Here is a 17,129-nt window from a genome sequence, read left to right on the forward strand (position 1 = left end):
CCCATCCTCTTGCAGTCAAATAGCTTTCTCATACCTGTAATCAAGGCAAAAATAAAAACAAAACGAAGTATCTGGGTGAGGTACTAGTGTTTAGGAACACTGTTCTCAAGATGTGGGTGATTCTACCAAGGCTGAATTAATTGCCCTTTCCAGTTTCCTTGATAGGTTGATGGATTTTCTCATACAATTATTCCTACCACTAGATGGCTTACTTTGACCATTTATTTCAACATTAAGAGCAATCAAGGTTGTATGGAACAATAGTCAACTCTAAATTGTGAGAGTGTAGGTAAAAGGTCCCTTCCTTGAAGGACCTCAGATTGAATTTTTGTGATGGTTGAACAGTTTTCTTGCTCATCTTTCCCTGGTTGTTACCCACAAATGACCAAATTTAGTAGTTTATCAGGGAGGCGATGGCCTTGTGGTATTATCGCTGGACTATTAATCCAGAAACGCAGCTAATGTTCTGGGGACCAGGGTTCGAATCCCACCATGGCAGGTTGTGGAATTTGAATTCAAGAAAAAATATTTGGAATTAAGAATCTACTGATGACCATGAAACCATTGTCGATTGTTAGAAAAACCCATCTGGTTCACTAATGCCCTTTAGGGAAGGAAATGTGCCATCCTTACCTGGTCTGGCCTGCATGTGACTCCAGAACCACGGCAATGTGGTTGACTCTCAACTGCCCTCCAAGGGCAACTAGGGATGGGCAATAAATGCTGGCCAGCCAGCGATGCCCATGTCCCGTTCATTAATTTTTTAAAAATCACCTTTGTTCATAGAATCTCTACAGTGCAGAAGGAGGCCTTTTGGCCCATTGAGCCAGTGCCGACAACAATCCAACCCAGGCCCTATCCCTGTAACCATGCATATTTACCCTGCTAGTCCCCCTGACATTAAGGGGCAATTTAGCATGGCCAGTCAACTTGACCTGCACATCTTTGGAGTTGTTGCAGATTCATTCTGCCTTTAGGCTTCCATCGTTCATGTCTATGTGCGCAGTTATAGTAGCAATTAGATGCGCAGTAGTTACAGATTACTATAGGCAATTTCAATCATAAATGTGAACACCAATTTATAATGGAAAGGAATGACAGGAAATGCATGCAAATGCAAGGTTTTTAAAAACCATTTGTATTAAATCGAATTCAGTGTCACGGTTGGATTTTAGCTAGCCCAAAACACTATCATCCTATAACAACATTTAAGGCACTATTTTCAGGAGAGAGAAAAAAATAACTGCGCTGTTATGAAAAGTGTGAGGTGTTGCCTAATTGTTTTAACTTCCACTTGTTCTTCATTGATTCTATTTTAAACTTTATTTTGATGCCTACCAGCCTTCGTAGTAACGATACATTTTTAAAATGGTATAATTCAAGCTAAAATGGTTGTTTCTAGGTCATAGTTCAGTTTCAGGCTTCTGCACAACCTGATGAATGGGGAACGACGCCGGATGGGCAGACTCGGCCCAGAGTGGTCAAACGTGGGATTGATGACGACCATGACGAGATTCCTGAAGGTACGAGCCTGATCACAGCTCTTTATCTCTCGATGAATAACTGGAATCAGATGACAAATCGATCTGAATAGATGAATTTGAACTTGCAGTGCTACAGAAAATCTTTGCAGAGTGTTTTTATTACATTTTAAATCTAATGACTGTCTTCCCCAGTGTTTTGTTAATACTAAATTCTTAGAGTATTGACCTGTCCTGTGACCTCATTGTTCAGAGGTCTATCATTTACAAACATTGATGCTGATTCGCCAAAAATTGACTTTTTAACCAGTTAGTTTTTGGTGGGGGGGGGAATTTCTGGCCGCACTCGCCCCAAAACTGGAAAATCCCGCCCGAGGTCAATGCACCTTTCCATGGTCCACCCTTTGCCCACTACGATTCCCGTGGTGGGCAGAACGGGATAATTTGCCCCTCTGTTGAAGAAATACTTGATCTTGCTTACATAAGGGGATTACATCTGGGATTGCATAATTATCACCACATTTTTGAGTAATACTTTTTGTATGAATGTTTTGTGAAAATCTCATGCTCGTGGTGCAGGTTAAGAATATCTATTTTGCGGAAAATTTCCATTTTGGTTAGCAATTTTCTTTTATTAACCTAGGTGAGCTGCCACCGGTTAATCATCTGGTGTTCATGGCACATGGAATTGGACCTGTATGTGACCTGCGTTTCAGAAGCATTGTTGAATGTGGTAGGTCTGTTTGCTGACAAGTTTCTTCTTCCTGAAAATTTGTCATTGCTTCTTTAATAATATTTGCAGAAAATCTGCATTTAATTAGTGTGGTCAAGGAACTTAGGGTAAGTTTTTTTTTTTAACCTTTTAGTTCCAGAAATTATTAGGAATTTGGTGAGATTTAACCAGTTGAAAGGATTTTTCAACAGATTAGTGCAAAAACAGTTCAGGGGCTGGGGAGAATGTTTCATGAATATATTGCATCCTCATATGCATTTGTCTCAAACTAATGGAAGGAGGCTGCAAAAAAGGTAATTTGATTTAAAATATTTTCTCCTGGCCTTTGATCCTCATATATGTATAAGTACATGATTCCAATAATTATAATTCGGGTTTAGTAATTGAAATCTGTTTTCGCCTTGTTAAAAAAAATAGCTCGGCAGCCATCATAGGCTTCATAATTGAGTTTTACTTTTAGGTTAATCAGATTTATACTTGCTCCAGTTTTTTTTAAATAATTGAAGTTGTACAATGTACATTGCTATTAAATGAAGCTTTTAATTTTGTTCCAGCAGTGTGGAGATTTATGTGGTAATTAATGCTGCAATGATCATGGCAATTTTTCTCATCTTAATAATAAAGGTCAGCCCGTTCTCCCACTGGGGTGGTTCTGAAATCGTATTCTATGCTCCTTCCCCAAAGAGTCTCTCTGTTTCATTTTGGTCAGGAAGCTTAAATTTCTGTTTTATTCAGAAAGTTACACCACAAACTCCATTTACTGGATGTTGTACAGCTTTACTTATGTACATCAAACATACGCAGTTGTTCTTTTTATCGCTTTTAGCCTCAGTCTTATCTTTTCCCTTTCTATAAAGTTGCACTTGTTATGTTAGAGTGTCAACCTCCCAAGTTATTAGCTCACTTTTTATTTATTCCATGTACAGAAAGAACCCTTCAACCTCAACCCAAATGTCACAGCAATATTATATTTAGCCATTTGGTGGCAGTGTGACATAGAAGATAAGGTGAACATTTCGTCTCAAAAATATTTGTAAATTCCCATTGCAGGAACAGATGAAAATTTTGAGGGAAGGGTAAATAATTTTATTTAAGAAGGTATTGTTAAAGATGGGCAATTTTTTGCGTATCAAACATAATGTTTTCAGTGAGAGCATGTCAAGTATGCTGTTACTTGTACTCTTGCCTCTGAGTCAAACGCTTGTGGGTTCAAGCCCCATTATACATAATCTAAGATGACATCTGATTGCAGTATCAAGAGAATGCTGCATTGGGACAAGTTTAGTCATTGGCGCGAGATATTAAATGGAAGCCCATTCCAACAGCTTGGATGGATTTACCAAATCCCATTCCACTATTTTTTGAGAAGAACATGGTTTTACCATATTTGTCCTGGTCAACATTCTTCCTCCATCAACAACAGAAAGAAATTCTTCAACTGTTCATTCATTACTTTTGTGCTGATGGGAATATGATGTATCTTACCTGACTAACCATGGTGATTGCACTTAAACTGATCTGTTGACTATAAAGTAGTTTGGGGGTGTCTAAAGGATTTAATATTATCAACACAAATCGTAATTTGAATTTCTTTTGGTTCACAATGGGAATTACTAAGTCATTTATGATTTTGTGATTTATTTTTACATTGTCTTGAATACCATGTGTGTGTGTGCGTTGTCTCATGTTGCTTTACTACTTTTCAGTAAAGCTACATGTAGCTTTACTGAAAAGAAAATTAGATGAATGTATTTTACTTTGCAGTAAGGCACGTGACCACTTGAAAGCATTTGAGTTAAAGAACGAGGTTCAAATGCCAGTTTTTGAACTACTTTTAGAACTACGGTTTTCTCCATCTTTAAAGCTTAATGATGAAAAATTTTAGCTACGGGATGAGGTTGGAGAATTTAGAGTTATTCTTTGTGGAGCAAAGGAAATTGAGGAGATATTTGATAGAGATGTGCAAGATTATCACCATCACTTTTTTGTTACGGCACAGAAGGAGGCCATTTGGCCCATCGTGTTTGCACTGGTTCTCCAAACAAGTATCATGAGATAGTGCCATTCCCTTTCCCTGTACCTCTGCACATTGTTTCTGTTAAAATAATCATCTATTGCTCTCTTCTACCTGCCTCCGTCAGACTTTCAGGCAGTGCATTCCAGACCCGAAACATTCATATGAAAATGTTTTTTCCTGCATCACGTTTGTTTCTTTTGCAAATCACCTTAAATCTGTGCCCTCTCGTTCTTGATCCTTTTACAAGGCAGAACAGTTTCTCCCTATCTACACTGTTCAGCCCCATCATGATTTTGAACATCTCTATCAAATCTTCTTTCAGTCCTTTTCTCTCCAAGGCAAACCGTCTCAACATCTCCTATCTATCCTCAGAACTGAAGTTTCTCATCCCTTGACCCATTCTTGTAAACTACTTCTGCACTCTCTCCAATGCATTCAGAAGTTTTCTTATAGTGTGTCACCCAGAACTGTACACAACATTCCAGCTGAGGTCTAATTAATGTTTTGTATAAACTCAGCATAAGCTTATCCTTGTACTCTATGCCCCTATTAATAAAGCCCAGGCTACTATATGCTTTATTAACTGCTCTCTCCACCTGTCCTGCCACCTTCAATGATCTGTGTACACCTAGGTCCCTCTGCTCCTACACACCTTTTAGAAATTTACCCCTTGCTTTATATTGTCCCTCCATGCTCTTCCTGCCAAAATCCATCACCTCACACTTCTCTGCATTGAACTTCCTCTGCCACCTATCTACCCACTCCACCAACTTCTCTATGTCCCTTTGAAATTCTACACTGTCTTCTTTACAGTTTACAATACTTGCAAGTTTTGTTTCTTCCACAAACTGTGTCACCTGCACATCAAGATCTAGATCATTAATATATCAGGAAAAGCAAGGGTGCCAATATTGACCCCTGGGGAACACCACTACAAACCTTCTCCAGCTCAAAAATATGCATTGACCATTACTCTCTGCTTCCTCTTATTCAGCCAATTTTGTATCCACGTTGCTACTGTCCCTTTTATTCCATGGGCTATAACTTCTCTCAAGTCTGCTGCGTGGCACTGTATAGAATTTCTTCTGAAAGTCCATGTGCACCATATCAGCAGCATTGCCCTCATCGACCCTTTCTGTTACCTTCTCAAAAAAAACCCCAGCAAGTCAGTTAAACATGATTTCCCCTTCTGAAATCCAAGCTGTCTCTTCCTAATCAATGCATATAACTTCATATAACTATTAATTCTATCCCGAACAATTGTTTCTAATTTAAACTAACTGGCCTGTAATTGCTGGGGCTATCTATGCAACCTTTTTTGAACAAGCTTAGATAAGGTGCACAAAACCTGTTTCCAGTAGCTGACGATTCAAGAACTAGAAGCCAATTTTACCATTGCGTCTGGGCGCGAAAATGTGGTAAACTCGGGTGTGAGGCCATTAACGCGATCCACGTCTGCGCCCGCGCAGGTGCCCACTTTACCGAGGCCCGGGAATGGCCGCGACCCGATTCGCGCCCGAAAAGGAGGGGAAAAGGGGGTTTAAATGCATTTGCATGCATTTAAATTGAATTAATGAACTGCCTGCCCAACTTTGAGATGGAGGGGAGGGCTGAGGGAGGCCAGATCGTTGTCTGGTTGGTGGGGGGGGGGCTGATCGCGTTCTGCTTGGTGGGGGAGGAGGGAGGCCCGATCATTCTCTGGCCGATCGTTGTCTGGTGTGGGGGGGGGGGGGGGGGGGGGGGGGAGAAAGAGAGGAGGAGGTGGGTCAGATGTATTGCTGGTGGGGGGGGGGGGGGGGGGGGGGGGGGGGGGGCGGTTGGGGCAGGAGTATCCTCTGCTACTCTGCAGGCGATTGATGTGGGGAAAGGGAGCAGAAGGTCGCTATCGGTCTGGTGGGTGGGTGGATAAGGGGAACAGTTATGTTGTGGGGGTGGGGTGATGTAGGTGGGGGCCATCGCTCTCGCTTTTCGCTCCCGGGCCGCTTTATCCACTATTTGCGGCCCGCGAGCGATATGACAGTGGTGCGATTTTCAATTTTGTTTCTAACTGCGCATGTGCAGCTCAGAGCTCCAATCATTTTGGGTGCACTAAGCCCCGCCCACAGCATGATTCGGACTCGTGATTTTTTTTTCAGGCTGAGTGCTAATGGGGGCGCCTGAAAGCAGATTTCCAAATTGGATCTGAATTGCGCCCAGATTCAGCACTTAGAATGAAAATGGTAAAATCGGGCCCTAGGTGACAGATTTCTGGTTTTAGGCTAGGACTTCGAAGGGGGTGGGAGCAGTTTGGAGAAGGATGTTTTTACGGAGAGTGGTAAGTGACTTAAATGGACCTCACTGCCAACAAAGGTGGTGGAAGAAAAAATGATTAATGATTTCAAAAGGAATTTAGATGGTCATTTGAGGGAAATAAACTTGCAGGGGAATGGGACTGAAAGGATTGCTGTACAGAGACAATTCGGACTCGATGTCTTCCTCCATGTTGTAATAACGGAGCTCTGTGAAGAGTTATTTCTATCAAAGAATTGTGTAGGCTTCCAAGTTAGATGAAATCTCATTGTAACCATAAATCACACCTTTCTCTTCTCACTCTCTCTCTCTCTTCCCCCCCACCCCACTCCACTCAATCTCATTTTTTGTAATAAGATATAATTATTTTCCCCTAAGATTTTTGATTGGAATGATTCTTTTATTTTCTACAATATGGATGCAAATATTTATAGACTCTTTGTTGAACTCTGCTTTACAGTTGATGACTTCAGAAATGTTTCTCTGAAATTACTGCACACGCACTTTAAAAAAGCAGTCGATGAGAAAAAAATCACACGGGTCGAATTCCTTCCTGTGCATTGGCACAGTGCTCTTCACGGAGATGCTACAGGAGTAGACAGGTATGTTCTCCCATATCTATTCGGAAAAACTGTTTGTAGATTCAATTTTAAAGCTGTCACCACAAACTGAATTATACCATGTGTATTTTGTACAGGAGCATCTTTATTATAATGAATCAAGTCTATTGTCCAAAGCAAAGTTTATTTGTTTATAGCTTTAGATTTTCACTTCAAAGACCAATCCAATGAAAGATTTAAAGATAAGATAGTGATCAGAGAAAATTCTTTTTATGTAGGATGAGTTCTTCCCTCATTCCAAATGGCCATTCATGAAAACGCGACTCTCAAAGGTGTTAGCGCTCATTTAATCTGGAGGATAGGTTTCATAATGTCCTATAATTTGATAACTAGCATCTTGAATGTCAGTGGGTCCTGGGTGACTACGGAGAAATGTCCGCCTTTCTAAACTTGAATATCATTGACTTATAGGCTCAGCATCTAAGAGAACGAAGCTTGTAGGTTTCTGCTATCAGATGAACAGTTTCAGTGACTGTCAGACAACTTGGCTCCTTATATTTAAACCTTTTAACCTCATTCTAATGCATGTAGTTACTTGTAGTTTAAGAATCACAGTAATTTTATTTCTTCAAATTACCTACCCAGGCACTTCTGATGTTTATGAATGTTTGCAAGAGTTGCTCACAATTTGAGAAACGTTCAGATGCAGTGTTACTTCAAGTCCTATTTGTGCCAACCCTGGCTCTGTTGGTAGCACTCACATCTCTAAATTGGAAGATTGTGGGTTCAAATCCCACTTAAGAACAAAAATTCAGTACTCCAGTGCAGTACTGAAGGAGTGCTGCACTTTCATAGGTACAACTTTCAGATGAGGTGTTAAACTGAGGCCCGGTGGATGTAAACATTCCATGACATTCTTTTAGAACTAAGAACAAAGAAGAGTCCAGCACAGGAACAGACCCTTCAGCCCTCCAAGCCTGTGCCAATCATGATGCCCTAACGGAACTAGAGAAAAACTTTCTGCCCTTACTTGGCCCGTATCCCCCTATTCCCTCCCTATTCATGTACCCATCCAGACATCTCAAATGTTGCTAATGTGCCTGCTTCAACCACCACCTCTGGCAGTGAGTTTCAGGCACTCGCCACTCTCTGCATGAAAGACATCCCCTGCACATCTCCCTTAAACTCTCCCCCTCTCACCATGAATCTGTGCCCCTTTGTAATTTACAAATCCACCCTAGGAAAAAGCCTCTGACTATCCACCCTGTCTATGCCTCTCATATTTTTGTAGACCTCCATCAGATCTCCCCTCAGATTCCGTCTTTCTAGTGAAAACAATCCTAGTTTATTCAACCTCTCCTTCAGAGTCAACATACTCGAGACCAGACGACTTCCTGGTGAACCTTCTTTGCACTCTGTCCAAAGCTTCCACATCCTTCTGATAGTGTGGTGACCAGAACTGCATGCAATACTCCAAATGCGGCCTGACCAAGTTTTTATATAGCTGCAACATGATTTCCCAACTCTTGTACTCAATGCCCCAGCTGATGAAGGCAAGCATGCCATATGCCTTCTTAATCACCTTGGCCACCTGTGTTGCCACATTTAGGAAACTGTGGACCTGCATGTCTAGATCCCTCTGTATGTTAATGATCCTAAAGGTACTGCCATTTACAGTATAATACCTAAATTTGATCCTCCAAAATGCATCACCTTGCATTTGTCCGGATTAAACTTCATCTGCCATTTCTGTGCCCATCTCTCCAATCTGTCTATATCCTGTTGTATCCTCTGACAATCCTTGGCACTATCAGCAATTCCACCAATCTTTGTGTCATCCGCAAACTTACTAATCAGACCCCCCACTTTTTCCTCCAGATCATTTATGTATACGATAGACAACAGAGGTCCAGCACTGACCCCTGCGGAACATCACTAGCTACAGATCTCCATTTTGAAAAACACCCTTCCACCACTACTCTCTGTCTTCTATAACCAAGCCAGTTCTGTATCCAACTAGCCAGCCCACCCCGAATCCCATGTGATTTTAGTTTTTATAACAGTCTGCCATGTGGGACCTTGACAAACGCCTCACTAAAGTCCATATAAACTACATCCACAGCCCTTCCCTCATCAATTTTCTTTGTCACCTCTTCAAAAAACCCAATCAAATTGGTGAGACATGACCTTCCTTGTACAAAACCATGCTGCCTGTCACTTACTAGTCCATTTTCCTCCAAAGTGCATATATCCTGTCCCTCGGTATCTTCTCCAAAAGCTTCCCATCGCTGACATGAGGCTCAGCAACCTATTATTTCCTGGATTATCCCTGCTTCCTTTCTTAAACAAGGGAACAACATTGGCTAATCTCCAGTCCTCTGGAACCTCGCCTGTGGTCAAAGAGGATGTGAAGATATCTGTTAAGACCCCGGCTGTTCTCCCCTTGCCTCACGCAATAACCTGGGATAGATCCTATCCGACCCCGGGGACTTGACTACCTTAATGCAATTTAGGGTACCTAACACTTTCTCCGATATTTTGACATTCTCTAGAGTGTTCACATGTCTATCCCTAACCTCAACATCCGTCATGTCCTTCTCCTTGGTGAATATCGATACAAAGTACTCATTAAGGATCTCACCCACTTTCTGTGGCTCCATGCATAACTTCCCTCTATTATCCTTGAGTGGCCCTACTCTTTCTCTTGCTACCCTCTTGCTCCTAATATATGCATAAAAAACCTTCGGACTCTCTTTAATCCTGTTTGCTAAAAATGTTTCATGGCCCCTTTTAGCCCTCCTAATTCCGTGTTTAAGTTCCTTCATACTTTCACGATACTCCTCAAGGGCTTTGTCAGTTTTTAGATGCCTCTACCTATCATATGCTTCCTTTTTCCTTTTGACTAAGCTTACAATTTACCTTGTTATCCATGGTTCGCAAATCCTGCCACTTCTATCCTTCATTTTTGCGGGAACATGCCTGCCCTGCTCTTCAATCAACTGGCCTATAGTTTTTAGGTGTCCAGATCAGCAACAACCTGTCTTGGTTCCCCCATGCCGACACTATAGTTAAGAAAGCCCAATGCCTCTACTTTCTCAGAAGACTAAGGAAATTTGGCATGTCAGCTACGACTCTCACCAACTTTTACAGATGCACCATAGAAAGCATTCTTTCTGGTTGCATCACAACTTGGTATGGCTCCTGCTCTGCCCAAGACCGCAAGAAACTACAAAGGGTTGTGAATGAAGCCCAGTCCATCATGTAAACCAGCCTCCAATCCGTTGACTCTGTCTACACTTCCCACTGCCTCGGAAAAGCAGCCAGCATAATCAAGGACCCTATGCACCCTGGCCATTCTCTCTTCCACCACCTTCCATCGGGAAAAAGATACAAAGTCTGAGGTCATGTACCAAAGGACTCAAGAACAGCTTCTTCCCTGCTGCCATCAGACTTTTGAATGAACCTACCTCGCACTAAGTTGATCTTTCTCTGCACCCTATCTATGACTGTAACACTACATTCTGCACTATCTCCTTTCCTTCTCTATGAATGGTATGCTTTGTCTGTGTAGCGCGCAAGAAACAATATTTTCCGCTAATACATGTGACAATAATAAATCAAATATAAAAGCCTTCCACATGCCCGATGTGGATTTGCCCCCAAAAGCCGCTCCCAATCCACATTCCCCAGTTCCTGTCCAATTTGGATGTAATTGGCCCTCGTCCAATTAAGCACTCTCATCTGAGTGCCACTCTTGTCCTTATCCGTGACTACCCAAAATCTTATGGTTGCTTTTCAAGACAAGCACTGGAGTTATCCTCAGTGCCTTGATCAATACTTATCCATCAGTTAACATCACAAAAATGGATTATTGTCATCCCCACAGAGACCAATAACTTAAAAAAATTGAACTTCCAGTAGTTGATAGCTGAAAGGATGCTATAATAAAACTTTCCATTTTAAGACTTTTACTGTAACAAAAAATTATAAGTACTAATTAAATACTATATAGACAACTTATACTTTAAAGCACAAAACAGAATATTCCCCTTTTTCTTCACAACCTAAAACACATTTCACAGATAGATATATTTTACACTGTCTTTAATGTTGACATTCAATTCTCCCAGAACCAGTCCAAGGTGATACTTAGCTCCTGAGGGTTTACTTCTGTTCATTTCCTTTCTGAGCTTGGGATCTTTTAATCTTAGAACTATTTTTCACAGTGAAGTATTCTTCCACTAGCTCAAGCGAGGTGAGTCTTCAAGTCTCGTTTTAACTCTTTATGATCTCTTTGAGAATGAGCTCCCACCTACATTCCTGCATGGTGAATCACTGCGTCTTGCTGTCTCTTGGTGCTCTCCCTTTCTTGTATCCTGAAAGACTAGCTTGTTTGAGAGTTTCAGGGTTTTCTTGGAAATCCTTCCCCTCGCAAAGCCCACCTCCATAAGCAATGTGAATCACAGGGTCTTTTATCCAGGTAGAAATGTAATTTGTTTTAAATCTTGGAAATAAATGGACAGTTGAAAACACAACTGTTTACAACCCAACATTCTCAACACTTTCCTGGCATTTTGGAGACTCAGTCAATCCACTGTCAGCACATGGGCTGCAGCCATCATCCTCAAGTGTAACCACCTTGTAACTTCTTTCCACGAAAATAACCTGGGCCACCTTCAATCTCTAACCATCCAATCACCCCAGCTTACTGCCAGGTAGTCTTCAGAACTGGTCACCCTTTCATTTTATCTTAAAAGATACAGTCGCAAAAGAAAACTGTCTTATGAACCTCACAATTGTACCATTATTTGATCAATATCACATTGCTGTATGTAGAAGCTTGCTGTGTGCAAATTGGCTGCCGCACTTCTTGTATTGCCAGTGATTACAATTCAAGAAAAGCACTTAGTTGGCTGATTGTGAAAGTTGCTTTCTAAATGCCAGTCTTTTTTTCCTTGCTTTTCTTTCTTTCAATTTGCCGAATATTAAACTCAATTTAAGCTGATAATAAATCCCCAATATTCCCAAATCCTTGCGAGAGAATTGGTCATGTTAATTTGTGACAGGGCAGAATGCTACAGTACCGTTGCAGTGGGATGGGGGCCATAAAATGCCGTAAGCCCTTCAAAGGTCCGTTGACTTAGGCGTGACCATAAAAAAAACTGCCGGTGTAAAATTCTGCCAATTGAGTCTAAACCAGGAAGAGTCAGTTGGAATAGTTAATTCGATGTGAAAGCATCTATAGAAAGCAAAAAATGGGATTGAGGGACAAGAGAGGCAGAACATTTGAAATTTAGAAATTCTGAAGGAATGAGACTTTGCACTGGTAAAGCTTTTGGTAACAGAGGCAGTAATTAAAAATGATCATGCCATTAAAAATTACATACAGCAATTTCATACCCTGCTATGAAATCGAATGCCAAGTACCTCTGACAAGACACAGTTGGAGTGAAGCTTACAAGGCAACTCGGGCAAACATCCTGATTTACCGGTTCAGGAAGAGGCTGATTTACTGCAAAATCTGGACTATAAACTTTGAAATGCTTTTGGATAAGTACATGAGGAAGAAAGGAGTAAAAGATTATGTTAATGCAGTGAAATGACTGGAGAGACAGAGTTGCTGTTTGGAGCACAAACATTTGTCAAAAGGCTTGTTTCTGTGCTGTAAAGTCAACGTAATTGTATGTAAAGTAATTTAGATCAGAATTTGAATATAACTGCTGTAAAACTTTGTTCTGGTTTCAGTTTTGACTTAATGTTTTCATCGATTCAGGGCTATATTATGGAATAATAATCTTTTCCCATGTGGCTTCAATTGACTTGTTTTCCTGTTGTCATTTCAGGCGTATGAAGAGAATCACATTACCAAGTATAGGCCGGTTGCGTCACTTCACCAATGAGACGCTATTGGACATATTCTTCTACAACAGCCCTGCATACTGTCAGACGATTGTGGATAAAGTGGTTGCAGAAATCAATCGACTATATGCTCTCTTCTTGAATCGAAACCCTGATTTCAAAGGAGGAGTTTCCCTCGCAGGACACAGTCTTGGTAATAAGTGCTGATATTTGAATGACTTGTCATTTGCTTATGGCAGTGCCCTCAGCTGGTCTGGAGCACAAAATAGGTTACTAATATTGAGCTAACTGCTTTACTTCTCAGGAAAATTATGTTGTGTCTTGCAGGCTTTTTTTTTTGATTGAGGTGGGTGTGATGACTAGAAGAACTGTGTCTGATAGGCTGAGGATGGATTGAAACCACTGCCATTGCTTGTGGGCATTCTTCTTTCTAAAGAATTAGATTTTGGAAAAGCCACCAATGTTGGGAGGGGAGAGGGGGCGGGGGGTGGAGGCGAAGGTGGTTAGAGGGGACGAGGTGGGCCAGGGGATGGGCAAGCGGGTGGAGGGGGGCATTATTATATTGTTATGGTGTAAATGGTAAATTTTTCTGGTCAGAGATGCCCACGGTACCACAGTGTGTGATATAAAAATGATTGGAGGAAACTGGCTGAGGCGGATAACTGGCTGAGGTGGATATAGTGAGAGTCTACCTACTAGTGTCAGAATGGGGAGGGGAAAAGGCAATGATAGCAAAACAGGAAGAGAATTGATATTTTGGATAATACTTCAGTAAAGTAGTTGAGTACTTTACCCGTCGAGGTACTTGATTCATTTGCTGTTTTGCAACCATTACCTAGAGTTTTGATGCGTCTCTTTCTTGTGGCTGAATTCTTTGTGCTTTTAAAAAATTTTTGTTCTGACTGTTGAAAGTCAAGTACTGCAGTGTTTCTGGATTGAATTCAAGGTAAATTGAATCGCTGCCTGGCATTACCGCAGTAGCGCTCACTGCTAATAAATGCCTAACCCATCCCGAGGATAGATTACACCTGTACTCCTTAGGTCTTGGAAACATGGGCTTGACTGCTTAACTTTTATCGACTTGGTGACAGATTGAAAAAAAAAGTGGAATAAAAAGCACAGCATGTTGGGTACAATGCTAATTAGAAGAAATGTTTTCATGAAGGAAGGGTTTAAAGAAAGGGCTGGTAGTTTATTATGGCCATGCTGTTAGTGTAACTTATATATGAAAGTACATATTAGATCTTTGAGTACCTGCTTTTGAAATATGCTTTCCTTTGAACTAAATTTTGAAGTTCATTTTACTTTCTGGCTTGATTCATTGCCTCATCAGGCAGCTTTGTTCTTAGTCGTTAATAGATAGTGACCAACACTTTGCAAATACTTCTAAAAATTGTCTGCAACCTCTTGGTGAATGTTTCTATTTTATATTGGGAGTCAAGTGATTAAATGCATCTTGGGATCATATTTTATGTTGCATAATTCTTGTAATGGAAACTGATTGGGAAATACTCGGGAAATACAACCCTTAGCTGTTGATTGTTGGTGTAAAAGGCAGTCAGGTTAATTTAGTGTTCCTGGTTTAGTTAGCATTTTGAAGCAACTGTGTGTGCTATAGCGGTTTATGCTTTGAATCATAGAATACTACGGTGCAGAAGGAGGCCATTTGGCCCATCGAGTCTGCACCGACCACAATCCCGCCCAGTCCCTATCCCCAATATCCTATGTATTTACCCTACCTACTAAGGGGCGATTTTGCATGGCCAATCCACCTAACCCGCACATCTTTGGACTGTGGAGGAAACCGGAACATCCGGAGTTAACCCACGCAGTCACAGGGAGAATGTGCAAACTCCACACAGACAGTGATCCAAGCCGGGAATCAAACCCAGGTCCCTGGAGCTGTGAGGCAGCAATGCTAACCACTGTGCTACCATGTTACCCTTTGTTTGCATACTACTTGGGTTAGTATTTAAAGGTTTTTCAAAACTAATAGGAGATGCATTTTAAGTTCTTTTATATGTTTATAGTTGTATGGATACTAAGATTATGCTGCAATCTTTCTAAGGCAATTTTTATTTGTCTGATGTACTGAGTTCCAAAGGGGTAAACACAGTTTTAATGTTAATCATTTATATTAATGAACAGAAGATATAGTTTTCCACTTGTATGTGAGCAGATCTCAAAACAGAAGGAACAAAATATGTATGGAAAGAATAATCCAGTTGAATGATTCGGAGTTTGCCAAATCCAAGAGTGACGCTAAAGCTGTTGGTTTACTCATTTGAGCCATGAAATCGGATTATGTTAGATTAAAATTCCCACAATAATGGGGTGCTGGCACAGAATGATGCTGCACCTCTGACTATAAGGAAAGCACTGTTCTTATAGCACAAATAATAGATGCAGCTGTTCTTAAAATCAGCCATTTTAATTGATTTACATTTTAAATATACTTGGGATAATTCCTCACTTGCCAATAAAAGAAAATGTCTCCAAGAATATTTTGAAAAGAAATGTACATCACTTTTAATTTGTCCGCAGGTTCTCTGATCCTTTTTGATTTGTTGGCCAATCAGACGGGCTGCTCTTCCCCTGGCGATCCCACTCAATTAGCATCTAATGGGACTGTGAAAGATCCTGTCATCCCAGAAGAGACTCAGGTACAGTAATATACAAAGAATTGACCAATTATTGAGCAGATGTGTAAAATCAGTGAACACGGTTTTTATCGAGGCAAAATCCCAAGTTAGCATTTTTGGACTGGTGTATGATGTCTAATTCTTAGCATGCATACTTTAAAAATAAATAAAATGAGACTGCGCAGGTTTAGTTGAAAGACAACTACCATTGGAGGTTTTCTATTATTTCGATACCAGTCTTATCTGCTTTGGAGTGGCCATGTGCAATGATCATTGGCGACCTTTTATTCCTTAACATCAAGAGGCTCCTTCCATTTTTCGACAACACCTAAGACTTTAGTCTTCTGCGTGTTAGGAGGGAAAAGAGCACTCCTAAGAGAAAGGAAAAATACCACGCAAGGATTAGGAAACCTAGGTTCTCTTTAGGGTAGGCTGTCTAATAATTTTGGACAATAACTGTTAACGGCATGTTGCCATTTGCTTCTGACTTCAGAGACAATATTTGTTGAATAGAATTTTTTGACTTTGAAACTTAAGTACTGTAACCTTTTAAAGAAGAAAATGTAGGTTTTGCTGTTTACAAATTTTGCCTTTATTTATCATGCTTAATGAATTGGAGAATGTAGTATGGATTGTACATATGCTTTGTCGTGGAGCAACGGTAACTGGTGAGCAAAGCTAACTAGAGAAGGGGTAGATATTTCAATTCCAGATTATTGAATAAAAATTTAGAACTAAAAGATGAAAATTTTGGGCTTTAAAAAGCGCGAGAAAAGGCAATGTCATATTTATCATTCCCTATCAAACAATAGCCATTTATGATACATTTTCATTGCTGGAATATATCTTTAAAATTTTTACTTTGTAAATTCTCAGTCTATTGGATTTTTTATCCACTAGTTAACATACATGGAGGCTCTATGTTTAACATCTTCCAAGAAAATTTCTGGAAAATCAATACCTCCAAACTTTTTCTTTGCTCAATATGGAGTCCACACGCTAACCCACCTCACTTACTGAGTTTAGAGACTTGCTTGGTATTTATCATGCACCCGGACATTCTCTCTTCCACCTCCTTCCGTCGGGGAAAAAGATACAAAAGTCTGAGGTCATGTACCAACCGACTCGAGAACAGTTTCTTCCCTGCTAACTATTAAGTTAACCTTTCTCTACACCCTAGCTATGACTGTAACACTACAATCTCCACCCTCTCCTTTCCTTCTCTATGAATGGTATGCTTTGTATAGTGCGCAAGAAACAATACTTTTCACTGTATACTAATACATGTGACGATAATCAAATTATAAATGATATTGTCTCAATTAGTGTTGTTTAAAAACACATCATTTTTTAAGTTAGTAGTGTATTATATCTCTTCACCAAATAGTCTCTCCTGAGTTTAGTAATAGTTACTATTAAGGCTTGCTTTTCGTCACACTGCTTTCATCACATAAGCTCTCCCAGTGGACAATCATTGTGCTTCTCTGTATTATGTCTGTACATTCACTAACAGGGGTTTGCCATCAATGAACACAAGTGAAATAATGA

At 40.5% G+C, this 17,129-nt stretch overlaps 1 protein-coding gene across 1 annotated transcript in view; it reads left to right on the forward strand.

The window, feature by feature from the left end:
• Positions 1-17,129, forward strand: part of sec23ip (SEC23 interacting protein) — a 127,471-nt gene that overhangs the window by 26,573 nt on the left and 83,769 nt on the right. The window contains exons 6-10 of the mRNA XM_078223330.1: positions 1,403-1,523; positions 2,125-2,214; positions 6,981-7,122; positions 12,924-13,132; positions 15,484-15,602. Of these exons, the coding sequence (XP_078079456.1) occupies positions 1,403-1,523; positions 2,125-2,214; positions 6,981-7,122; positions 12,924-13,132; positions 15,484-15,602 (681 nt within the window). The remainder of the gene's footprint in view (positions 1-1,402; positions 1,524-2,124; positions 2,215-6,980; positions 7,123-12,923; positions 13,133-15,483; positions 15,603-17,129) is intronic.

This window comes from Mustelus asterias, chromosome 11, assembly GCF_964213995.1.
Source record: "Mustelus asterias chromosome 11, sMusAst1.hap1.1, whole genome shotgun sequence".
Taxonomy (NCBI): Eukaryota; Metazoa; Chordata; class Chondrichthyes; order Carcharhiniformes; family Triakidae; genus Mustelus; species Mustelus asterias.